Source organism: Eublepharis macularius, chromosome 9 (genome assembly GCF_028583425.1).
Source record: "Eublepharis macularius isolate TG4126 chromosome 9, MPM_Emac_v1.0, whole genome shotgun sequence".
Classification (NCBI taxonomy): Eukaryota; Metazoa; Chordata; class Lepidosauria; order Squamata; family Eublepharidae; genus Eublepharis; species Eublepharis macularius.
In genome coordinates this window covers 23,687,927-23,715,011 of record NC_072798.1, presented here as the reverse complement: position 1 = coordinate 23,715,011, position 27,085 = coordinate 23,687,927, and the positions used below count along the sequence as shown (strand labels likewise).

Here is a 27,085-nt window from a genome sequence, read left to right as displayed (position 1 = left end):
CTGCAAACGGAAAAAAATCATGGCAGGTATGCTGGCATACATGACAGTTAAAATCATGATACATCTGACAGCAAACTGGTAACCAGAGTTGTCCTTTGGCCTTTTCACCTTTAGACTCTGTTGTCTTTTCACACTATCTATTGAGAGCCAGTGTTATGACAGTGTAATCCTCGGCAGAGTCCCTAGGTCTAAGCCCATTAGAGTCAAAGGGCTCAGATGGGAGGAACTTTGCAGAACTTTGTTGATGAGCTGGACTAGAAGTCAAGAAGCCTGAGTTCAAACCCTCACTCTGCCATTAAAGTCCCTGTACCTTTAGGCCAGCCACACTCTCTCAGCCTAGCCTACCTTGCAAGGTTGTTTGTGAGGATAACATGGGAAGGCACACCCCTGTGTAATGTTCCTGGCTCCTTGGAGGAAGTGCAATAGAAATATAAACTTGGATATTGCATTATGAAAACTGCCTATAACTTGAGCCTACCAAAAATTCACAATCACATGCTCTGCTTTGGAGAAATAGCACTTTGTGCCTTGCTGTCAGTCCCTGGCAGTTAGGTCCCTCAAGCCCTCCACAGTGAACACGCAGGTGTTCTGGTTGAAGTAGCTTTATTGAGATCCATACAATACGGGTGTTCACCCAAAGGTGGCAATTGGCAGAAGTGACAATTCAAGCAAAGGCATAACTAATTATAGGGAAACTTCCCGTCCTTCAGGGTCCATTGACATTCTGGTGCGAAACCCCAAAGAGGTTGCATGGGAACAGATTAGTTTAGACTACATGACGTACAAAGCAAAATATCCCAGTCTCTGGGAAGATTGACAATATCTGCTGCTAGCAGCTCTCTTTCAAGGACACTTGGAAGGAGAAGTGAAAGTACATATTTTCAACAGATAATGGAGAGGCCCACTGGCTCTCCTCCAGTTAGTATTAGCTGTTAAGACGCTCTGAGATGATCTACACAGAATACAGCATATAACTCTGGCAAACAGCATTGACCAGTACAAAATGCAGAATACAATCACGGCAGGTATGCTGGCATACATGACACCTGCACTGGGAGAAATAAACAGCAATCTTGTGGCACCTTCAGTTTAGTTATTCGTTTTGTACATTTTTGTCCTGGCCTTCCTCAAAGGAGCTCAGGACTACGCACATGATTCTCCCCTCCTCTGTTCCACCTTCACAACAGCCTTGTGAGGAAAGTTAGGCTGAGAATGACTGATCAGAAAGCAAGTTTCCGTGATCATGGTGTCCCTCCTGCCAGGCAAGTAATTAACAGCTCAATCCTAAGCCATGAGATAGCACCGTCGCTGGTGCGTAGAGGTAAATGCGGTGCTGCCCCACTCCTCCCTATGGACTTTTGCTGGAGAGTCCTGCCAGCGGCCGAGTTCAGCGAGTTCACCAAGAGCACTCACTCACTGTTCCCCTGACAACCCCACCCACACCAGCCAAGGGCTGCACCGATCCCCTGAGAGGCAGGCGAGGGGAAAGCAGAGGCACAGTCAGTGGGCAGGGCACGATCCCCGCTGCTCACCAACACCCCCTCGTCAGGGAGAAGACATCCCTGCCAGGAGAGGGGGCAAAGGTAACACTGAAGGTGCGGATTGGACACCCAACCTCTTGCCCGTCCAGCCCCAATTTCTGATGAGGACCTGGCTGGTGGCTGCAGCTTGGTGCACCAGCAAATCCCCTCCAGCTACCACCTGGAGACTGGCAACTCTAATTAGTTCCCAGGTTCCGGAGAGGCAGGTGGCGGGGGGGGGGGGGAGGCAGATCCTTCAATGAGTAACAGGAATGCCCATTGGAAACCACATGGGAGGCCAGAAGGCCGATTGGAAGCGAGGGGAATGAAAAGTGCCCACAAACTTGCGGCGGCACCATTTGAACACATCACTGCATCTCTATGATACGGGAATGTGAGTTGGACCTCGATAGCCATGCCCCAGTCCTGGGGTGATGCCCCCCCCAGTGTGGACTGCCAGCCCCTCCCCACTTTAGATTTCCCAAGTCCATCCCTGCTTCCACAAACAGCGAAAAGAAGGGAGATGCCCAGTAAGTACACCCACCCCCCACACCCTGTCAGCAACTTCCCACATGCAGTGACCATCTTCCTGGCTTATCAGATGCCAGCAGCTCAGACTATCAGAGAATGAAAGTCCTCAGTGCCTACCACCTGGCAGACATTCATGGGCCACACTTCAATTCCTACCCCACTGCCTGAAGTTACATTGAGGAGAGGAAGGGGGCAGGGAGGCTGGACGGGGCACCACTTGAAACATTTGCAGGGATGTGTGAGAGGACATTCCGACAGGGAGTTGAGGGACCGGCTACTGGCAATGTCAGGCAAGCATGCAAATACAGCAGTTTGTTGTTTTTCAACACATTTTATTAAACTGGAAAAAATGCCAATGACCCTCAGCTGGAAAGGGAGCCAAGGCAGTTTGTGCAGCCCTCGTTCTGTGCTCCCAGGGGTGAGGCTGAGATGTGGATTGCCTTGGAAAACTGCTCCCTGGGCTGAATCTGAATGGTACTCGCGGAGGATTACTGGGGGCGAGGCTGAAGCAGACATGCTCTGTTGTCTCCCAGATGAGTCACAGCGTGCCTGCAAGGGAAAGAGACACATGTGCTACAAGTAACCCAGCCCGGTCCATGGCCGAGGCCAAGCCCACACTCCAACATCTGGGAAGATGCACATAGTAGATAGCAGCAGCGGCAGCCCCACAGCTGCAGCTAGCAACCAGATGATGCATGACCCTCTGGCGAGGAAGCGCTCTGCCTTGGGGTGATTTCACCTTTAAGGGAGAAAGTCAACAGGTAGTTACAAACACCTGGGCAAGAGTAGTTTTCTGGGCAACTGCCTTTGGGGCAGGCAGGGGCTGCCACCACCATCCCTTCCCCCGCCGAGCTTCACCTGAAGAGGCTAGTGGTCAGGTGAGTTCAGGTGATGGGGCAGCCGGCATAAATCAGTGAGCTGGGTTAGCTGCTGCCCCATCTCCTCCTTACCTGCAAGTGCTCCCTCGCTTCTTACTGAGCTGGAACTTCAGAGTCAGATAACCTGCAAGAAAACTTGAGTGGTTATTGTCAGTTAGCCAGACATTCTGGACTTTGCCCTTCTTCCCTTGAGCAAGTGCAAAGTTCTCCCAGTTTTCCCACTAAGTCCCCTCTAGAGCACTCTCTTGCTTCGTGCACAAAGTCCCCACAGCAGAAGGCAGACAGGCAGAGCCTTCGGCCATGTGCTTACCTACCTGAAGTCATGAGCAGCGCAGCTGGACGTTTTGTAGGGTGTGTGAGCAGGTGATTGGGTGCGGGGAGGGGGGCTCGGAAACAAGTATTTCAATGATTTCCTTATAAGTTAGTTTCAAGAGGTTTACAAGAACATGCATTAGGTATCTCAAAGGTGGTACTTGACCCGTTAGGATACCCCATTTAATGAAAATAGAGAATAAAAATTGCTGGAGAGGTTGTGTCGAATTAGGCATGTTTTTACATATGTGGTAGTCCTGTTCAATTATCACAGTTTATTTTTTCATTATTTTTTACAATTATAGAAAATTTTGGGAAATCAATATTTACAAAGATTGTTAAAAGAACCGGGAACAAATAAAACCAATTGTTGAATTAGCTCTGCTCAATTTATTTGCCAATGAAAACTCCCAATGTAAACAAAAGACACTTATTAATTTTATTTTAGTTGCAGCTAGGATAATTATTGCTCAATATTGGAAAAATGCTAAAGAGATTTCCCTGGATAAGTGGTGCGCTAAATTAAGAAATATAGCAGCACTTGAAAAATTAACAAACAAGATTAGATTAATTCATGGGAGGGGGGGAGGAAGAAAGATGATTTCAAGACAATTTGGAATAGCTTCATAGTTTATTTAATGGAATTTCCAGAATATAGCTCCTTCAAAAACATTCTCTAATTGGATAGAAACCCTTATCTGAACATTTGACTAAGATATTGAATAATAAGAGGATGTTATCATTCAGAAATAGATTTGATTTTATGTTAATTTATAGCTAATTGGATGGAAGCACCCCCCCTCTCCCCTTTCTTTGTCTTTCCTTTTTTCCTTTTTAAGTACTTGGTAACAATTACATAACATGATGGCATTAACTATTGGTTGGATAGGAGGTTATCAGATGATTGTATGTTGTTTTTTCTTCTCGTGTGGCAATTGTTGTGTGTATAATATAAAACAATAAAAAAAATGTTAGATATTTCTACCCAGCTATTTGCCATTGTGGAGACCCAAAACCATTTACGCTGCAATTCTCCCCTCCTCCATTTTACTTGATAACAATTCTGTGAAGTAAGGTTAGGTGGCGAAAGGTTGACTGGTCATCCATAACAGCTGGGGGATTCAAACTGGGCTTTTCTAGGTCTGAATCTGGCATTCTAAGCGCTGGACCAATCTCCCCTGGAAGTGCACCTGGCCCCTCCCTCTCTAGCTTCAGGAGGCAGCCCACTGCGGTGTTTATTTAGGACTGCTTTTTTTATTGAACGCCCTCACTATTGATCATACTGCATTTTTGCTCTGTGAATGTCCTAGCTACTGATTATATTGTATTCTCTTGCTGTATGTAATCCGTCTTAGATCTCAGTGAGAAAGGCGGCCTAGATATAAACTATAACAATAATTTGAATTGCCTTTTTGATATTTTCATTGTAAGCCGTCTAAGCACCTTTTGGAGGAAAGGCAACGAATACATATTCTAATTGAAACAAACAAAGGTAAATCAAACTGCCTTTCTTTTTAAATTTTTTTTCCTTTACTAATCTAATGAGCGAGGCCTGACTAGGGAGCGTCCGAGCCTCCCGTTGCTTCGCTGCGACGGCGCTGCGCGAGCCGCTCTCCTTGCGCCCGAGGAATTTAAATGTGCCGCCGAGGGGAGGGGGCGGGGCGGAGCGCGGCCGGTGCCCTCCTTCGGCGGTGGTTGGCGGCTGCCGGGGAGAGGGAGGAGGAGGCGGGCCGGCCGACTGGCGTTGAGCTGGGCTCGAGCGCCGGCTGCAGCCTCAGCTGACCGAGACGCGCCGCCGCCGCCCGTGCGCCCTGCGGAGAGGGAGGCCGCCAGCCGGGCGGGCTTGAGCGATGGGAGCGCAGCTGGTGCGTTGAAGAGGCGCAGCGCGGAGCCTGCCTGGGAGAAGGAGCCGGAACCCGGCCGGAGCAGGCGGGATGAGCAGCACGGCGCCCCCCGGGCCCGGCTCGGCTCCCTGCCGCTTCGCCCACTACTTCGTGCTGTGCGGGATCGACGCCGACAGCGGGCTGGAGCCCGACGAGTTAGCAGGTGAGCCGAGGCGGGAGAGGGCTGGGAAGGGGCCGCCGGCTCCTAGCGCGCCCCTCCGCTGCGGCCGCCTTCCCCGCTCGCCCCCCTGCCCAGCGCCTTCTCTTCGCGGTGGCCTCTTTGCCTTGCCGCCCGCCCCGCTTGCCTTTCTCCCACTTGGTCTCGGAGCCCCTGGGACGTTCCTGGGCTGCGTGGCGCCTTTGGGAAAAGAGCCGCGGGTCGGCGTGTGCACCCGAGCGGGTTCAATCCCCCCTCTCCGACTTGGTCCGGGAGGAGGAGGCGGCGATGCCTCTGGTTCTGGCCCCGCTGGGGTTGGCGCCGTTGCGCCAGCCGTGCTGCAAGGCCCCGCGCCCCAGCCGAGGCTCCCCGGCGAGGCCGCCTGGCTGTGCGCCTTGGATTGAGCGTGTTTGGGAGCTCGGCTCGGCTCCCACCCCCACGACAGCTGCGCTTACCGGGGCGGGGGGCGGGGGAGGAGAAAGCCCTGTTCCTTAAGGAAGGAAAGAAAGGAGCCCGCCGGCTGCCTTTTGATCCTTTCGGAGTCCCCCCCCCCCTTTGCACTCCTAGGAGCCTTTAAAAATGCAGCCCAAATCAATGAAGCTAACAGCGTAATCCTAAACGGAATCCTCCAGTCTCAGCCCGTTGAAATCAATGACTTTAGACGGGAGTAACTCTGTTTAGGACTGCACCGTGAATGTAATTTGCGTGCGGGGACGCCCAACCAGCCCCTTCCTTGGCTCCCCCTTTCCCAAAACATTGTGATGCCTTCCCAGCTGCAGTGGCCGGGCTCGGTTATGTCACTGGCAGAGGAACCACGTTTCGGTGCAGTCCTCCTGCCGCCGCTCGGGCTCTCCCCCCCCCCCAACCTCCTTATTTACTGCCCGGTGATCTCATCCTGCCTTCAGATGTGGTGACAAAGGTCTGGTCGGCGGGTCGGTGGCTGTCGCAATCGGGTCCAAAGAGCAACCCGGGGCTGCCTTGTAACTCCGCGGGCCGGCTGCAGCGGCCCGGCCTGCTTTTCGCTGGCGGCGTCGAGGGCTCTCGTCGAGGGATTAGGCAGCCGCGGTGTTAAGTCTGTTGCCAAGAGAGGGGAGCGATGCTAATGAATATTTCAGCGTGCGGCGGCTCAGTTTAGCTGGTCGGCTGAGCAGGCGGTGGCAAAAGCATGGATGGGCATGCCGAGGGAAAGCCTGAAGGGGAGATCTACGCTTTTTCCTCTTACCAAGTGCATCAATAAATTAAGCGCTTTAGAAATAATAGCAACGGCAATAATAATGGGCAGACAGTGTATAACTTATAATGCACGCTATGTGCTGCTGCGCATGTTAAAAGGATGTATTTCCTTTCCATGTTGAGGCTCAGTCGGTCACTAGACTTTTATTTCAGAGGGTCTGTTGTGGTGCAGTCCTTAAGCTGCCCTAGCCACAGAAACAAAAAGGAGCCCAGGTCATGGATCTTACACTGTAATAAGTACCACACAACGGTTAAAAGATACGGGCCCTTTCTGCAGGTCATATAAAAGGGTGTTGGATGGAAATGAGGCGAAATGGTGTATGGTTCAAGGGGCGGGGGGAAACCTTTTTAAAGTTAGTCTATGCAGGATTTTATAATCTGATAAAATAACTGTTTTGTACTAGTTGTCATTCCCCCCCCCCCCCCCATCATTTGTTCCAGAGCTAGCTTCTAATGTAGTGGCTCGAGGGTTGGACTGGGATCCAGGAGATCAGTTCTGAGTTTCTGCTCTGCCACAGAGTCTTCCTGGGTAACCTCAGGCCAGTCACACACACTCATCTTCGCCTACCTTACAGGGTGGTTGTTGTTGGATAAAGTAGAGGAAGGGAGACCAATGTGGCAAGCTAGTTTGAGGTCTGCACTAGGGAGAAAAGTAGAATATAAATAAGTTGTTTTTCCATGGCACACTCATTTTATGTTCACCTGGTTAGCTGAATACAATGCCCTTGCCGCTGTGGCAGTTCGCTCGTGAAATTATTGATACTGAACTATCACAATCCTACTCCTGTAGTCATTTGTGCATCTTGGGAAAAAATAAGTTTGGATACATGTAATATTGCCACAGTCTCTCTCTGCATAATAGGGTGTGGATGAACGAAATAGATTTATAAGGTCTACAAAACCAGCAAGGAAAGGCCTATATGAGGTAATTGCTATGTGGAGAGAGGTTAAATGTTGCCTCTTATATTAAAATAAAAACGTGGAGAGGAATTAGTGAATAGAGAAGAGCATTGCTCAATCTTAAAAATGTCTGTACACAAATCTGAAGGCAGCTGTTCTCCCAAAGCTTTAGATAAAAATATTTGAAGTGAGTTCATCACAGATAGGTAAACATTCAAAAGATAGCTGTACGTCTGGGCTGCTTCTGGACCATGTTTTTCATACCCTTTTTTAAATAGGAGCGAAAGACGACTTCTGTCAGATCCCTCGCTTTATTTTTCATCACTATTTATTTACATTATTTATAAATGTATTTATGAGTAAATAAATATTATGCATTTCTTCTGGAAGAAATAACTTCGAGAAGGCTTTCCTAAGATTTTGTTGGTCTGTTATGCTGCTGAATAATTTTTCTTTTTGATAGCAAGGGAAGATTATCTCATTTTAAAAAGCTGGTCTCAATAAAACCCTGAAAGATAAACCTTATTTAAATTCCTTTTACGAAATTGCTGTTCATGGAACTGGTGGTTTTTTGTTTTTTTTGAAGGCCTGAATTATATGCTGCTTCAGAGCACAAGACATTCTATGCTTGTAAAAAAAAATTTCATAGCAGTCATCGCAAAGCAAAAGTGCACTGTTCTGTGTAACCATGGGTTAATGTTTAAAGAAATCCTTGTGTGGAAACTGGGCTTCAGCATGCATATCTCTTGGTGGATGGGGAACCCGGAAGAGCCTGTGTTGTATAATGGTCAGAGTGTCAGACTAGGGTCTGGGAGAATCTGGTTTGAATCCGCTATAGAAACTTGAGAAAATCACACATTTTCCAGCCTAATCTAGCTCACAGGGTTGTGGTTGTGAGGATAAATGAGAGGAGATTTATGTAAGCCACTTTGAATCCTCATTGGGGAGAAAATTGGGGGTACAGATGAAGGATATGAATAAATCTCTCTGTGCACCCCAATATAGACACTGCCTACATGTGCTATGTTGCTTTCCCTGGGATGTGGGATCCCTAACCCTACACACACTCTGTTGCAACTAGTCAGACCTTTTTAAAAGCACAGCTGGCAGTGGCTTAAGGTGACCTTTTCAGTAGGACTTGTTTCTTGGAAATAACTTGCAGGTTTACCCCCTTCTAATGCTATGGAGGTTTTAATATCCTTACAGCAAATACATTATGTCACTTTTAATAACAATGTAATTGGGTATTAATTTTTAATGCTTGAATTTAATATTAACTGTGCATCAGTAGTAAAACCAATCTGTAATTTTTTCCCTCTCTATCCTTAATTGATATCTCATATAGAATTTGGTGTGTAGCCCAACTTCTTTTTACATACAAAACTTTTTCAGAAACAAAATCCAGCTGGCTGTTGTAACCGAAGGTGTACCAACTTTGATTTGCATAATATGACCTTTGGGAGTTTTAACTAGAGTAATTTCCAATTCCTCTTTCTGAAAATAGCTGCATTTACAGGCTGGTGTTGATTAGGATGGGTTTGTTACTTTAAGTGTGAATTTGCTGACTGCTGTTCTCAGAGCTGTAAAAAGTCAGTGTACAGTGGTTTGTTGACTGAATGCAGATAGACACAACAGATAGCTATCTGGAGGAGCAATGCTTGCCTTTTAAACATTAATCAGTCTTCAAGTTATTTTTTTATAAAAGCCATGTTATTTAGGGAATCTTCCATTATTGTCGAAGGCTTTCACGGCCGGAGAACGATGGTTCTCAGGAGCTACAATGCCAAGACCACGGCAATACAGCCCGGAAAACCCACAACAACCAATCTTCCATTAGTTCTCCTGTCCTCCATTGTTACTCTTGCAACAACTCTGTGAGATAGGTTAGGCTGGGAATGAAAGGCTGAGTGGGGATTTGAACCTAGGTCTCCCAATATTAGCCCCGCACTTTAACAACCTTACCCAGATGGCTGTGAAATGCTTCTTCATTTATTGTTTGGGTCTGTCTAGTTGGTCTGCTGAGTTGCTTGTGTTTGGATGATACTTGGTTTAGAGGGTTTCAGGCTTCTCAAGAGCAAACCTCTTCAGATCAAGTTGGAAGATGCACTGGGCAGGGGGTTGGACTAGATGGTCTGTATGGCCCCTTCCAACTCTATGATTCTATGATAAGATCTGATCAAGGTTGTTCCATCAATGTGGTTTTGATTCACTGTGGCCTCTGACATCACTACTGTGTGCTGCCTCATAATTGACTTTCGAACCTCAAAGGAGTTGATGAGGTTGATGGCTACCCTGCATGAGACAGGGCACTGAAACCCCTTGAGGCACATGCAAGCCCTAAAACTTTGTCCACTGTGCAGAGGCATGTGTGCTTATCTGTTTCACTGCATTTTATGTCTGCTCTTTCTCTAATAATAGCTATGCTTATAGATCACTCTTTTAGACAGATCAGTGTCCACTCTGAGCGGTGAACAAGGTAAATGGTGTCATTATTCCCACAACCCAGCTGGGGGGCTGGGGCTGAGAGGAGTGGCTTATCCAAGGCCACCTACTGAGCTCCTGGCAGTAGTGGGATTCGAACCAGCAGAGTACTGATTTGCATCCCAGATACTTAACCACTAGGCTACAGCAGCTCTTTAAGCAGCTTGGGGCAGTTTGCAGAGTGATTGCTTCATCCATTTTGCCCTTGCATCAACTCTGAGAGGTAAGTTAGGCAGAGAGTAACTGGCCCAAGATAACCCAGTAAATTTTGTGGCTGAGTAGGAATTTGGATTTGGGGCCACCACTATTATCAGAGCAGCCCTGTTCACAAGGTAGAGCTAAACTATAAGAGAAATTACACGAGGACGCACATGTGAAGGGAGTCGCAATGTTAGCCGGGAAGCTGAGTTTTAAGAGATTGGAAGGCTTTGTCAATTTCCCCTCTATACAGAGCTAGCAAAGATGCTCCTCAGAGGGTTTGCTAATTTCCTCTTTGCCTCCAGAAGACTTTGTCAGTTTCATCTCCCCTTCTAGCAGCTTAAACAGTTGGGAGTCCCAGATCGCATTTATAGCTTTCTGTGCCTTTTATCAGCTTTGGCTGATACACCAGCTATGGTCATTCCTAGAAAAGCATGATTCGAGCATAGTCGTCCATGCCCTGACAGGTTAGATTACTGTCATGCGCTTCACTTGGGCCTGCCTCCCAGGAACTCCAGCTCATCCAAAATGCAGGAGCCAGGCTGTCACCAGGGGTGAGAGACGGGGATCATATCCTTCCCGCGCTGAAAGATCTGCACTAGCTGCCCGTTTGTTTGCGGGCTCCATTCACAGTTCTGATCCTTAACTTTAAAGCCCTAAATGGCTTTGGCCCGGGGTTCTTGAAAGGCTGCCTCCTTCCTCGTTGCCCAGGCTGCCAGTTAAGACAGGACACACAGGCCCTGTTAAGATGGCCAACCTTCAGGTGGGGCCCGGAATTCTCCAGACGACAGAGACCAGCTCCTGTGCAAAAAATGGCTGCCTTGGAGGGTGCTGTCTGTGGCATTATACCCAGCTGAGGTCCCTGCCCTCCCCGGGCTCCACTCCTAAATCCTAAATCTCCAGGAGTTTCCTGACCTGGCGTTGGCGATCTTAAACCGTTCTCCATGCCCCTGCCTTCAGAGCGGAAGTGGGTCGCAACTAGACACAGGATCTTTTCAGTAGTGGCACCTTGCTTATGGGATGCCCTTTCCCTTGAACTCATCAAGGGTTGCCAGCTCCCTGCTGAGGGTGGAGGATTCCCAGGCTCTTGCCACTGCTAACTTGGCTGGCGGTGGAGGAGGCAGGCTGCCAGGCATGTGGGCAAAATGGTTGCATGCGCGATTATGTCATTTATGGCACAGCCTGGAAGCAGCCAGGCTGATTTTGAAAGAGTCAGCCCCTGGCATGACCCATTGCTTCCAGGTCATGTTAGAAATATCACTTGGGACACCCCACCTTCAGGTAAAGGGGGACCTGGCACCCTTGGGCTCACCCAGTGCCCGTGTTGCTTGCTTTTAGGCACCAGGCAAAGACGTTTCTGTTCACCCAGGCTTTTAATTAAGGGCTTGATCTTTTAATGGTATGTTACACTGGCAACTGTCACTTTATGCTATCCATTATCTGTTTTTAAGCCAGGCTTGTTTTGTGGTTCTGGATTTTAATGATATCTTCTAATGTTTTATTTTCATTTTGTAAACTGCGATGGGCAGGCTCCTGGTGAGGTGGCCTAAAGTTTTTCTAAGAGTGGCTGATACCGTTCTTGGAGGCTGGAGCGGAGCCTCCCCTAGGGCATGCTGCCCACACTCTGTTGTGTGGTAGGTGCCATTGAGGAAGGGACACTCTTTGGAATCAATTGAAAATTTGTAATTGGAATGAGATTCTGGATTACTAAAGCTTAACAACTGCTGAGCTAAACAATTGCCTTCAAGATGCTGTGGGCTTTCTTGGTGTTGTGTTTACAGTACAAGCTATTTAATATTAAAACGCTTTTAATGCATTGATTGTTAGCCTCCGTGAGAGTCGTTCCTGGCTCGTTGGCAGAATATCAGATTTAGAATGTATGAATGAATAAGCAAAACTTTAGATGATGAATTGGCTGGGCAAAAAATTAAGCAACAGAGATTCAAGGGCTCACTTGTTTGCTTGCAAGCTGTTTTGGTTCTTGTGTATGATTGTAAAAGGGAGTTTAAAAACCAGGTATTGAAAATAAGTGGCTATTTTGATTAAACTGGAGTTTGCACTTTGTTCAATAGCCTCCCAAAGGTACATCGGAGTCCTAGTAATATTCAAAATAATATGCAAACATATTTAAATGTACCTGGTCAAACGCTGGGTGATTGCTTGGTGATTGCCTAAAATCTGCAATAGGTAGGTCACCCTAATTAGAATAAATCTTGTGAAACTTCTGGCTACTATATTTTAGCTTGCTTGGAATTGGCTGAAATGTTGTTTCAGTGAGTATGCAGTCTGCTTGCAAGGTGACTTGGCATTCAAGGTCATCTGTGCCTGTGAATTCTGTTCTCCCTGCCTGGGGTAGGGGGAGAAATATGTGTTACATTAACATTGTCATGTAATTAGATTATTTACTTACTTGAGGTGGGATATAGGTCCTAAGTAAGTAAATAATCTAATTACATGACAAGTATCTAGATATCTTGAGGCAGAATAATATCTGTAATAGCAAAAAAGCTAAAAAGGTTTTGTGGAATCTTGTTTCACTTGCACCTCCTCTTCCATTTCCCAGATAGCTTAGAGCTGTCCCATCCAGCCACTACAGAGCAATGGAAACCCCACCACCACCCTCTGATCAGAGACACAGGATTCTTATCTCACTACAGATGCTAATTTCTGCTCTAATTTCTGCATTGTGCTGTTACATCCTGAATCTCTGCTTTGCTTCACCCCACTTGCCTCCTGACTGGGTTATAAAAGCTCCGGGATCTCCACTCCTCCTCTTACCTGCTCTGACCTGCAAAAGCTCATACCCTGAACAACTTGTTGGTCTCTAAGGTTGACCTTGAATGCCACCAGACTGAAATCCTGCTGTTCTACTGCAGACCAACACGGCTACCTACCTGAGACGACTTCTGGTCAAAACCACATAGCTTCAGTGGTAGAACTGCATCATGGGCCTTCAGGGTCTTCTCTGGGCTAACCTTAAACTGATTTATTATGACATGAGCCTTTGTAGTGAAGAGACTGCTTCATCAGATATATTAAATGGGCTGCAGGCTGCATTACTCTGGAGGATTAGCCAAGAGAGGAGAACGAAAATGGAATGAGGAGAAACCCTCCCAGTAGCATGTGAATTTGGGGGCCTAAAGTGTTTGCTGCGGAATCGGAGGATGAGTGGGAGGTGATCGCTCGGAGCACCAAATGGGACGCTAGCGGTAGAGTAATTTTATTTAAGAAATGTTCCCAGACTAATAAAACGGTCCTTAACATCTTTTAAAAGGAATATATGCACTGTTATGACTGAATGTAGTAAATGGACCTTAAGCAAAGCTGCTTAGACCATCATTTTCAAATTAGTGTTTGCCAGGCATGCTAAACCCTGAGCTTCTTGGGATAGAGCCTGGTGATACTGAACAACGCTACACACTTCTTCGCCCAAGGAGGCATTGTACTATCTAGTACCTTCAGTGAATATGTGCAGGCCTAGGCATGTGACTTACACTTCTTTGTTTAAAGATGACTGGAGTGGTAGTAAATACGGCAGGTTTATAGAATTATGCAGTGAATAGAGAAAGTGGATCGGGAGAACTTTTTCTCTTGCTTCAATAACATTAGAAACTTGATAGATTTAGAACAGAAAAAAGTGTTAGTGTTTAGCTCAGACTAATCAGCTTTTGGAATTCACTGCCTTGGGATGTAGCGATAGCCGCTAGTTCAGCTGGCTTTCAAAGTGGATTAGATGTTTTGGAGGATAGATCCATCAATACCTATTGGACACAAGGACTAAACGAATCATCCATGTTCAGTGGTGGTAGCTCTCTGACTACTGGTGCCGAGGGGAAGCTTTGGCCACTGTGCCTGCTTATAGACCTTCTGGAGATGTATTTGGTGATGGTAATCGGATGCTCTTCCAAGACTTGGAAGAGCCGCTGTGAGGGAGCTAGAGAAGATCCTTAAAGATAAAGATGTCTCTCTGGGAACCAAGCTCAAGGTAATCCAAACTATGGTATTCCTCATTACTATGTATGTACCTGAAAGTTGGACAGTGACGAAAGCGGACAGGAAGAAAATTAATTCATTTGAAATGTGGTGCTGGAGGAGAGTTTTGCGGATACCAGGGACAGCCAAAAAGACAAATAAGTGGGTATTAGGTCAAATCAAGCCTGAGTTCTCCCTAGAAGCTAAAAATAACAAAACTGAGGCTATGATACTTTGGTCTTATCATGAGAAGACAAGATTCTCTGGAAAAGTCAATAATGCTAGGAAAAGTGGAAGGCAGTAGGGAAAGAAGAATACCTAAAATGAGATGGTTTGACTCACTAAAAGAAGCCACATCCTCAAGTTTGCAGAATCTGAGCAAGTCTGTTAATGACAGGACGTTTTGGAGGTCTTTCCTTCATAGGGTCATCGTAGGTCGAAGGTGACTTGACGGCACATAACACACACATAGGATGCTAGGTTAGATGGCCTTTTGTTGTGATCCCGCACAACTGCTCTTATATTTTTAACTTGCTGTCCTGAGAATGAGCCCCAAAATGCGAAATCTGGCAACCCTGTCTGCAATATGATGGTAATTTCAACCTAGGAGAGGGTGATGTCTGTACAGATTACAAGAAGATATTTCATGAGAATTGCGTTAAACAAAAATGCTATGCAAATACTAAGTATTCAAATACAATGTCTGCTTTTTTAGGTGGAGGCTGCATGGAGAAGGGAGTGAGAGCTATTATGTGAACATCTGTTTACGTGTTAGAGGCCAACTGGCAGCCTTTTGGGTCTGGACCCTTCCATATCTGTTTGCTTCTCTATGCCATGTCCTGTCCCCCTAAGTTTGTCACTTAGTTTGTGGAGAAAAGGCCCCTTGATGTCAAGACACTCTTCCACCCCAATTCTTGTGGAGGAATATGTTCTCATCCTCTGTTCTTATTCCGTACTTTGACCTCCTTTGTGACATTCTCTTTGGAGGTCTTTTCTTTGGATGTGTGTGTGGTGCTTTGTGTTTTTAGGACATGTTTTGCAACACACCATTTGATATATTGTCTGGCAACAATGCTCTACCTTGCTTACCTCTTCTGGAATCTGAAAGACAGTTTACAGGTTGCTGATGTTTGTCACTTGAACAGTTCTGAATGAGCAAGCCTTTCTGAATGGAAAATGGACGCCTGGTTTCACCATAACATGGGAGTTCTAATAATCATTAAAAAATATTGCCAAGAATGTGGTTTGAACTTAAAAAAAAGATACCATGGAGTTGTATGTAATCTTTCAAGTTCTATGCCCTTTTATTCAAACTTCAGAATGAAGGAACTCCTTCCCTGGGGAATGAAAAGGCAGTGGAGGCGCAAAAGAGGACTTTGCAGCTGAGGTCAAAAGGGCAGCATTTTATTGGACATGTCTTGAAGAGCATGAAAATTCAGTGGTTGTTTCTATACCTTGCTAGTGAAGCTTCACTAGCAAAGACTGGGGAAGGGGGACATGTGAATATTTACCACTGTGCTGATAATATGAGAGTTCCCTTTTTTCTTCAAACGTTGGAAATCCTTGGAAATAGCAGGTTATATTTAAAAAAACCATGAACGGAACACGTAACTAAGAGCCAAAACACACGTTAAGAAATACCTAGGTTCAGCACGTGTTCTCTTACCTCAATGTTTGCCGGGATCTGTAGGCGTCCTGGAAGCTTAAAGTAGGCGTCCTGGAAGCTTAAAGATCTGTAGGGGTCCTGGAAGCTTAAAGTCCTGGAAGCTTAAAGGATCTGTAAGCGTCCTGGAAGCTTAAAGGCGTCCTGGAAGCTTAAAGCTTAAAATACAGGCGCCTGTATTTCCCTTCCCCTTTTTGCTGCTCTGTAAATGCTAAACTTTAAGCTTCCAGGATGCCTACAGATCCCGGCAAACCTTGAGGTAAGAGAACACGTGCTGAACCTAGGTATTTCTTAACGTGTGTTTTGGCTCTAGAATTGATCTTTCTCCTTGGGAACAGGGTTGGATATGTCTTGGTGCTTCTTTTTGAAAAGAAAATAGCAAAAATTGCTTGCTTTTTTAGCTTCTCCCATAAATGAGTAAGAATGTGTGTGGGGATCTTTCCTTCAGTTTCTTGGTTTTTGCTGCAGTGCGCGTACCACTCCTCAAGCAACCCCCCCCACCCCCAGAAGCATTTTTTTCTAAAAGGTGTGTGTAAAAGCAGAGATCAGTGTTCTATAAACTTCCATTTACACTCCTTGGATCCAGCTTTAGTTACTGTGCACTTTAACTTTTTATGTCACTTCAGATTTGTGTTTTTAAAGAATTTCTTGTAAATATTGAGACTGGAAAACAGCTAGATGCCGGAAGAAAAGTGCCATTTGGAGCCACGTGGCATTGAGCTTCTCACTGGATCCTCCAAATCGTAGGAGTAGCAGAGGTTTTATAAATGTTGCCAAGAGCATTTCTAATTCAGCCACTTATATAGCCATTGGAAGTGCCACTGGAAGCAGAGAACATTAAACACATAAGGCTAGAGATTTAATGAGAGGAAAACAGTTCAGTATTGTGGGATGAGGGTTAGCACTGAATGCTAGAAAGGATGACTTGAGCAATGTGGATTGTTTAGAGATGATTTAGATATTTATTATACCCCATATTTCTCCTCTGTTCCATGTTAGCCTCACAGCACGACCTTGTGAAGTAGATAAGAGTGAGATAGAGTGAATGGCCCAAAATCACCCAGGAGTTTCCTCATTAGAGTGTTTCGGGTGGGTAACCATGTTGATATGTCATAGAAGAACAAGATTTGGATCCAGTAGTACCTTAGAGACCAACTAGATTTCCAGGCCATGAGCTTTTGAAGGTCAAAGCTCCCTTTGTCAGATCCATCTATCCAACGAACGGAGCTCTGATTCTTGGAGAATCATACCCTGAACATTTAGTTGGTCTCTAAGGTGCTACTGGACCTGAAGCTTGCTCTCTATGATAGAATGGGGATTTGAACTTGGGTCCCCCCCAGAGCCTAGACCAAAACTCGTAACCATTTACTTTGCTGTCTCTTATGGAAGGGAGAAATGAAAGAGGAGCAAAACTAGCCACTATAGGTAACTTACCTGATTTTTAAAAACGTTCCCCATGACTAACTAAAAAAAAAATCATGTGCTATGATTTCCCATTGTGATGACTGCTGTCCTTCCTGAGGCTGAACTCTCAGAGGGGCAAGGTGTTTTGGCTCTGGTGCCTAGAACCCCCTGAAGTCTTCCCTAAATCTGGCAAAGCTGCCAGAAAAAAAACCCTTCCTGGATTCCACGGTAGTTTCATTCACAAATAAAAATGTTTAGAAAATATACAAATCTTTATTAATAAACAAACTGAGCGAAGTTGTTAAAAGCCAATACATTCCCAGCCGATCATTTGGCATTAAAAATAATAATACTAGCTGTCTAGATAATACATTTGATACCTGGAGTCTAGTTGGTAATAGTACTCTGCTGCCCATTCATAAGTCCGCTACTACTTCTTACCCACATATATTTCAAGACACCAAAGACAGTGATTATAGAAGAAAAATGGGTTTATTGTTTATTTAATAAGCCCATGACACATTCACCATTTCTGGTAGAAATGTGTAAGGACCAGTAACAACGGAGGGCCTTATATGCTCTTCAGTACTGATTGTTTACAAAATAATTGCTATTTGTTTAACGCAAACACTCTGTCAGAATGACGCAAAATGACACTTCTCCCAGAGAACATGACATCTGACAAGCTTGAATGACAAATAAATTATGCAAACATTTGAGAAGCTGGAGCCACATACCTAATATCCTTTTGGGAAGGAATTCATTCACGGTTACAATCTTAATTATAATAACCAAAGCAAAGAAAATGTTTATACTTTGCTCAGTAACCCCTTTCACTTACCAGAGACCTATCTCGCAAGCAGGATATCTCTAAGAAAGAATTTGACACTTGGAGAAAGGCTTTCTTACTTGTTTTACATGTTTTGTGTGCTGTCAGCTTTGAATGTATGTTCAGAACAAGATTTTATGAAAAGGGGCCTAAAAATCCTTTAATACGAAGCATACAGCAGTTACTTGAGCAGTAGCATAAGCACACAGGCCACTGTGATGTAGCAACTGGAAATCTTGGTAGAGATGCGGGTGGTGCCCGTAGAACAACGGAAAAAAAGGGAGGAAAAAAAGGTGGAAAAAATACAGATTGATCCTTGCGTAATTATTAATTTTGGCTTGCTGTGTCAGATGACCCATGTTAACCAATGAATCCCTCACTTCTGGGAATTTCCTAGAAGTCTCACATCACTGCTTCTTTCTTCCCCCTCCCAACTCTAAAATCAGCGGTGATCTCCTAGATATAGGACCTTGAGGAGATAACAAGGAACAAGAGCACTTCAGAACAGGTGCATGGTATCAAGAGCTGAGCATTTAGTTTTCAAGTTATTTCCTTTGGTGGAACAGGGTTCCGCTGTCTCACCCTCATCTATCATAATGCCTATATTGTACAAATATACTGCAAAACTAACCTTGGATTTATCAAAAGCAAACTGGTGAGGTCTTGGCAGAGATACTTACAAGTGCTAACATCCTCTCAACGTACTGAGAAGTAAATGGGATGCCTTGAAGCAATTTGATATTGCTGTGGAGAGCTTGGTGCAGTCTCTAGTTGCTTTTATGCTTGTGGTTGAACTTCCTGTGAACATGGCCTAAGCTGCGTGTTCTGCTGTTAGGACAGGGAGCATTACTCTGTGACAGGCACTTGCTTTTCAGGCGCTCATGGAACAGAACTCCTTGGCTACATGAGCCATTTGTTCAGACAGCTGGAAATTCTTACAGCTAAATTGGGAGGAACTAAAAGGGCTACTCCACCTCTTGATGTTCCATTTTTAGCGTCCGGATGTTGTTTCTCATCATTTTTAGCAGAATAGATAAAAATGCAGATAGAATTGGTTGCAGTAGTAATCAGAATAATGGAATCCCAAATACATCTGACTTGTCATAAGGGAAGATGGAAATACCTGGACATCCAGTCTATTAAAATAAAAATGGGTTCCTAGGAAATTGGTTGGCCCAACTTGAGCTTATAAAGCGTAGGAGCTTTATAAGTTTCATTGAAGTCTTGTCTATATTTTTATCATTATTCAGAGCACTGTGTTGCTCTGAATTAGGGTGAGTGTATACATAGTCCCATGCTGAGTTGGATTCTCTTGTTTGTAACCCATAAGAATTTTTGTATTAAAACTCCTACCCAGTGCATTTGTGTGCATGCTCATTTAGAGTAGCTGTTCTTTTCAAATTTCTTTTCTGTTGTTGCTAATTTGTGATAAATGAGTACCCCTTTGTCCTGATCCTCCAGCCACAGAGAATGAAAACAAGTTTGTTTTCTGGGGTGATTCCTTGAGCTGTTGCTTTAGCTCTTCATGCAGAACTGAGCTGTAGCCTAGATGCAATTCATAAAGTATCAGATTATGGGATTTTTAAATACAATCCAAGGGAAAGGCATACATTCTGACATGTATGGTTAGGGTTCTATTTGACACAGATAACAAAGCATTTATTGATTACCAAATAAACTTGCTATTAGATTGCTGCTGTTGGGGAAAGGTTAATAATGAAAATGGATGAAGAAGGATATCTACTTTGATTTTAATAAGTCATTTCCTTCCTCTGAGGAGGTTCAAGACTACATGTGTTGTGAATCTCCCATTGTTATCCTCTTCTTTTAAGTACCCTGTGAGGTTAGTTGGTGATGGCCTCAAACTCCAGCAGCAGTTTCAACTGGGATCTTGTGGGATCCACCCTGGATCTTCAAGAAACATGGCAGAACGTACAGTGCTGTCACTATTTCAGTAGATATGGCTCTGATCAAGCTAAGATTAATTTTGGCTAGGGGCAGAATTGCATGTTTTTCCTGGGGAAAAACGAGGTTCAGGAAAAGTGCTTAAAGAAGGGAAATGACATATGAGTGGTTGAGGTTGGTAACAAGTTAGAGAAAAAAGTCCTGTCCCTTTAATAGAAGGTAATGTACAGAAAGGGACAGGTGAAGCATGAGGAGTAAAGTCTCCTGGTAAATAACATTCCATTAAACCCATACTAAAAAGCAAGTCTTTTTTCCCCCCTCCAAGCTGTTGGAAATCCTAGAAACAGCTTCCTACAGCATGAACCAATTCCCTTGTTGAAGATGCTATGAGCCAGTTTCATGCTATAACTCCATTGTACCTTATCACTAACCTTACCTGGATAGCTCAGGTGAGCCTGATCTCGTCAGATCTCAGAAGCTAAGCAGGGTCGGCCTTGGTTAGTAATTGGATGAGAGACCTCCAACGGAGACCAGGGTTTCAGAGGCAGGCAATGGCAAACCACCTCTGTCAGTCTCTTGCCATGAAAACCCCGCCAGGGGTTGCCCTAAGTCAGGTATGACTTGAGGGCACTATCCCCCCCCCCCCCTTATCACTACTGCCCTGTCCGCATCAAGGAGTAAATCTGCTAATCTTGTGTTCAGTTCCCAGGGAGCCGACTTGTGCAAACCACCTCCCCAGGACACTGCAGCTGAGTTTCAGTTCAGTGTAGTTAGAAATTTCAAGCTGTCCCTTTCAAATTGAGATTTTCCCCTCATGAGCTGCACACTGCAAAAAGGCACTAATTCCTGATAGTGTTGCACTGCTGCATAGTGATTGAAAAGGTGACTGTGACATCCTTTGCTGCAATGCTCTGTGGTAACTTTTAACAGGGCAGGAAAGTAGTGAACGGGAAGAATGGATAGAATCCACTAATCATCTCCTGGAAAGATTGGCAGCGTAATGGGGAAAGAATGGGATAACTGTGGATCAGGGCTTTTTTTCTGGGAAAAGAGGTGGTGGAACTCAGGACCGCACAATGACATCACTTTGGGTCAGCTGGAACAAGGGGGGAGTTTTTTAAAGTTTGAATCGCCCTCAGCGAAAATGGTCACACGGCCAGTGGCTCCACCCCCTGGTTTCCAGACAGAGGGGAGTTTAGATCAGGGTCTGGAGATCAGGGGGCGGGGCCACCGGCCATGTGACTATTTTCAAGAGGTGCCGGAACTCCGTTCCACCGCGTTCCAGCTGAAAAAAAGCCCTGCTGTGGATTGTTATCAGTGTTGTCAAATTCCAGTGCTATACCTGTGTATGTGAGATAACAAGTGCAAGTGTACCAGAATTCTGGTGTGGAGCCTCTCTGAGATGATTCTGCGCAGTCATCACACAGCTTAATGGTGAACCAAAATACATGGCAGCCTACCTGAGATGCCTCCAGTGTATCATTATCGAGAATGTGTTTACTAGAGCACAGTAATGTTTAGTAGCGTTGCTCAAGATCACGTTCACCTTGCCGCTCTAAGTAGGTGATTGGGGAAAAGGAAAAAATGGCTTCATCAAGAATTTTTCATAGTTCAGTCCTTCTGTTGGCAGCAGGGTTTGCTCTGCATACCAAACACGGGGTGATTACTTTGAAACGGATGTCTCTCTTTACTGTGCATCTTCGAGGTGTCACTTCGGACGGCCCTTCACATCTCGTCAAACAAAATCCCTGATTAATAATTTCGGAAGCCTGTTGCGCTTATCTGAAGAGTGAATTTGAAAGATATTCTCATGCTAATGTCAGCCGTGTGCAGTTGAGCTCCTACGCATCACTGCCCCTGGTTTGAAATTTTTAGAGATGGACTCTGGCTGTTGAAAAATTCAATGTTCATTTGATATAAAAATATTTTTGGAAGAAGAAAAGTGACACTTAAAAATCCTTTTAGAATATAGAAACCTAGTTTTAATTATAAGTGGACCTCATCAGTGTGTGAGTATTAAAGTTCTGAAACTTGTGAGGAAGGCAGTATCATGCTAAATGTATATAGGGTTGTAGCCTGGGGCAGATTACAGGAGAACTGTGAGCAGAAGCCTGTCTGCTTGGCCTTTTCATGAATCCTCTGTTTAGGGATTTTGTGGATTGGTTTAGTGGGGGAGGGAGAATTTGTGTCCCTCCCTCCCTACAAACTGGCTTATGCAGAGAGATTTGAGGAAATATACACATCTGTTGGACAGTGTTAACTTTAGTACATCGTGAATGCAGCCTGAGACTGCGATATGGTTGTGGACACTAGTATGTTGAATGTGAAGTACTTCAGGTGTATCTTTACTATTGTGGTGATTATGTGCTAAAACACACGAGATGAATTACACGAGGACGCTCAAGTGAAGAAAGAGGCAATGTTAGCTGGGAAGCCAAGTTCTAAAAGAAGGCTTTGTCAATTTCCCCTCTTTACAGAGCCACAGAGATTGCTCCTCCTAGGGTTTGTTTATTTCATCTTTGCCTCCCAGAAGGGGAGGTGAAACTGACAGAGCCTTTGGGAGGTAAAGATGAAATAAACAAATGCTGTGCGGAGAGATATTTGCAGGCTCTGACTGGCAGCAGATCCCCAGGGGTTCAGGCGGAGATCATTCGTGTTGCCTCCTGCCTGATCTTTTTAACTGGAGGTGTGGCAATTGAACCTGGAACCTTCTACATTCAAACAACATGCTGTACACTGAGCCACAACCCCACCCCGAAAGAGGTCTCGAACTGGAAAAGATACATGTGAGACGTCTCTCTTTCTGGCCCCCAACATCCTTTTTCAAGCTAGGTGTATGTTACATTTAACTAGGAGCTGAAAACATTGGAATTGTTTTAGGTATTCATGCTTACTATGACAACATGTACATCAGTTTGTGAAAGCAGAACGTGAAATCTTTGGAAAGCTCATTTCATTTTCTTTGATTTATGCACCTTGTGAATAGGCAGAAATCATGAATATCCATGAACTGCAAACCCTTCTTGGGAGTCCCATGACACATAGAAGCATTAAGCAAATTCAACCTAGGATAATAGAGGCTCCTTCTCAGTTCGTTTTTCCTCACTCAGCCCAGGTGCAATGGGATACAACTTTCAGTGTATAAGCAGACAATAAATATCTGAAGACAATCTTATTGAACAGGAGATTGTGTACGTGATAAGATGTTGATCTGTGGCAACAGTTATGACTGCATGAGCAAGAAGAATCTATTACAGGCTCATCTTTAGCCCACTCGAAGACTAAAATCCATCCACATAAAACGTTAACCTTGCTGTTGATAAACTTATGTAAGGGTGAAAGAAGAGGTGTACAGTCATCCTGAAGGGCGGTATATAAATTGAATGTTGTTGTTGTTAGAGGCTAGTGTTGGATATGGATTCCATGAAGAATGAGGCAAAAGGAGGGGCAAGGAAGAAGGAGGCCTCCTAGTGTGACTCTAAAAAGTAACTTCTGGTAATGGTGTGACTGAGATTTGAGAAAGGTGGTAAAGAATATTAAAGCCTGCTTTTCTGACAGACTAGGAGTATCATTTGTGGTTTGGGGTTGGCGTTGGAGCATCTATTACTGTCTTGTTCTCTAAAACAGTTTTGTTTTCCCCATTCCATGGCCCTAGCCTAACTAATTTTGCTTATTAGTAATCTTTGCTGTTATATTCAAATGTTATCATATTTTATAAACTAATTGTCCTGCACGTTACTTATCAATATTAATTGTCCCAAGATATCGCTGTGGGTTTATGCTAGCCAGATTTAATGTGCTTCCATCTGGATGGTTGACAGGGAGACATCAAAATATTCCTTCTAATCATAGATTTTGCCTGTTCCATAATCCGGTTGAGTCATTGGTTCATGTGTTATTTTATTGTAGATCTTATATCGAAGCACGCAAAGATCTTCTGGAACCAGTGCTGGGTGATAAAAAATGGTTCTTGGAACAGAGGAGGCTCAAAATGCTAGTGGCAGAATTTGGCCAAAGAATTACAGTCCCTGTAATCAAATTTTTGCTTTCTGCAATGAAAATACAAGCTGAGTTAACATCCAATGAGTAAATTTTTTAGGTTTTAATTTTTAAAATGTAGTTATGGATTTGGATGAATGTTGTAACTGGGATTAGTGTGTGTTATTAATTGTTGATCGTTTGGGGGTTGGTATGGCTTATAGGCTTATAAAGATTGTACAATAAAATGTTTGCTGATGTTATATTTTGTAATCTGCTTACTGAATGACTGAAAAGGTTTTTTTAAAATCATACTTCTAATCTTCCTTGGAGAGAGACAGAGGATAAATGGGGTTGCGGGGGGTGGAATCTGTCCGCCCAGAAGAGGCTGAGATGGCCCCACAAAGCCTGCCACTTTGAATGGGAGCTGTTTATGAATGCTGTGGCTTTAATTATGTGACCAAGGCTCATTGAAAATGAAAGGAGGGGAAAATGAGCCTGCCATCTGAAAAAACCTTCTGGCTTTCTGCAATCCATTGACAATAAAAGAGGCTTGCTATGTAATTACGTACTTGGTCCGTTCTTCAAATGTGTGCTAAAATATTATTGTTCTCTACATTTCAACAATCTTAGCAGAGCCGAGAAGCTGTGTGAAGAATCCTTAAATGCTTAACATGCTGCTACCCATTTAACCTCTCTATAGCTGTCACTTTTCTCTGTTAACACGAAAAATTCAGTTAACACCATAAGTGTGTGTTTGGACCACATTTAAAAAGCCCTCTGTCAGAGGAGGCAAAGGTCCATGTAGTCTGGCATCCTGTTTTCAGCTGGCCAGCCATGTTTTCAGGGAAATCCGCAACAGAACAAGAAGGCAAAATAATTACAACCTCCCCCCCCCCATCATTTATCCTCTAACAATTGCCATTCAAAGATAACAGTGCTGTGGAATACAGAGGTATGATAGCAGTTAACGTATGACAACAGCCATTAATAGAGATATGTAGTCTAGAAGAACTTGTATAGTAGAAATTTCAAGGCCTGTCTCAGCCTAAAACTAGAAAGTTACGTAGATGGCAGGTTGAAAGATACATTAAAACAGGCTGAAGATTCCCTTCTGGGACCTCTGGAAACAAATATTTTAGCACCAGAACTAGAAATAATTTTAATAGTACACTTTATTTCCTTCAATTATGGCCCTTAATGGGGACTCAAAGAGGCTTGCAACATTCTCATCTTTTTATCCTTGCAACAACCCTTGGTGTAGGTATGGCTTGAGTGTATGTCTAGCCCTTGGTCACCCAGCAAGCTTCCTTGGCACAGCAGGGATTTGAACCTGGGTCTCTGAGATCCTCTTCCAACACACTAACCAGTACACCATGCCAACTGTCTGTGGTTCAGGTTTTTGGAAATTACTTATACAGAATTTATACTCAGTTTGTTCCATTCACTAGCCTCCTCCTCAAAGAGAAGTTACTACTCTATTCAATTGTTATTCAGCTCTGTGGGGTCTGTGAAAGCTGTTTGTTGGTGGATTGTACTCTAAATATACCTTCCTGGAGTATTTGCATAGGTCCGTTTTACTGCTCTTGCAGATCTTGCATATGAGGATGGCTGCTGTACAGCATGTCCTCAAACCAATGATCTCTGACACTCTTCTTAAATTGGGGGTGGTACTTAAGATAGAATTCTCCAATCTTTTTCAAACTGTTAGCACTCTTGAAACTTTACGAATGAAGTGTGGGGGGCAAGCCTTACCACAAAATGGCTGCCGTGTGCTGCTGCGGGTGTGGGGTTGGAAGGGAAGCATTTTCCAGCAACGGAGGCCATTATTTGTGAATGGGAACTCCCAGGAGGCATTGTCATTGTTTTCAGGGTTCTTCTAAAGCACTTCCTGCTCCAAGGAAGTGGAGAAAAGCCAGAGATGACTGTTTTAGGGAATAGGAGCAAATAGGTGCTAGGAAGAACCTTGGTAAGAGTCGTGGTGTTCACTGTGTTGTGGATTGCTGACATAGGAGGTCAACAGTGGTGCTTAAGAGGTCGACACATGGTGCTTAAACATGTTTCAAAGCACCCCTTCTGTTTTGAGATGAACAGATCGCATTTTTGTGTGTTGACAAATTAAAATTAATGGAGAATCTTCAAAGTTTTCTTCTTGGAGGTACATATATTGCTTCAAAATATTGCCCCTCTGGATGCTCGAGGTGGTGCCAGTTTGGTGTAGTGGTTAAGAGCAATGGGATTCTAATCTGGAGAACTGGGTTTGATTCCCCACTCCTCCGCTTGAAGCCAGCTGGGTGACCTTGGGTCAGTCACAGCTTCTTGGAGCTCTCTCAGCTCCACCTGCCTCACAGGATGATTGTTGTGGGGATGATAATAACGTACTTTGTAAACTGCTCTATGGAGGTATTAAGTTGTCCTGAAGAGTAATATATAATTCGAATGTTGTTGTTGCTGTTAAAAATCATAGAAAGACTAAATCTGTAATAGAAATTCCATGGTACAATTCATAATTCACTGATAGAAAGATACGAGCAGATGTACTGTGGATTCCAAATACTTGTCTAAATAGATTGGAGTGTTACAAACAAAGGTGTGAACCCCTTCCAGGAGTTCTGCCTCCTCTAAAACAACTTGCAGAAAAAAGTCTTGCTCCTGCAAGTGAGAGCAGAGTGCAGCCTAAGCAGGACTACTTAGAAGCTCCTCTGATCATCACGTGGTCTGCAGGAAGAAATAGGAGCGGTATGCTTGTATGGAAACCCACTTGGCTTGGCAGCTTTGGCCCTGTTTCAGGCATATGTTTTGTAGAACTGGCTCTGCCCTTAGCAGCAGGAGCTGCGCTTTGGAGAGAGAAATTGCCCTTGCCATGACCATGGGAAGTTTGAGTGTCTTGATTAATCTGGCTGTTATGCCCTTTGGGATGCACCAATGTCTTTGTCGCATTTTATGCATTCTGAGCATGTTCAGGCCTCCATCAGAACGAATGCAAGTGAGAGCCGGTAAAAAGCCTTTGAAGTGCAAAGAAACACTTCCTTTAGTGTCTTTTCCTGCAGGTAAAGTTTCTTTGGAGGTTGCCAGGCCTCTCCTCTCTTTGTTGAATTATGAATATTCATAACGGCCTTGTGTTGCCTAAAAGATGCTGCGATAACGTTTCATCAGTTCACAGGAAGAGGCCGTAATTGGAGCTCCTTGTGTTCTGTTGCAAATGTGTTATTACCTTTTAATTGATGAAGCAGCATTGGTA

General features: G+C 44.5%; 1 protein-coding gene across 4 annotated transcripts in view; it reads left to right on the top strand.

Moving 5' to 3' along the window:
• The window catches only part of DENND5B (DENN domain containing 5B), a 181,890-nt gene that overhangs the window by 28,711 nt on the left and 126,094 nt on the right, over positions 1–27,085 (top strand). For 3 of the 4 annotated variants that reach the window (XM_054988149.1, XM_054988147.1, XM_054988151.1), the window contains exon 1: positions 5,030–5,287. The exons of the other annotated variant lie outside the window; for it this stretch is intronic. In XM_054988149.1, coding sequence (XP_054844124.1) covers positions 5,176–5,287 — 112 coding nt within the window. In that variant the 5' untranslated portion in view covers positions 5,030–5,175. Of the gene's footprint in view, positions 1–5,029; positions 5,288–27,085 lie in introns of those variants that run through there. 4 annotated transcript variants of the gene reach the window in all.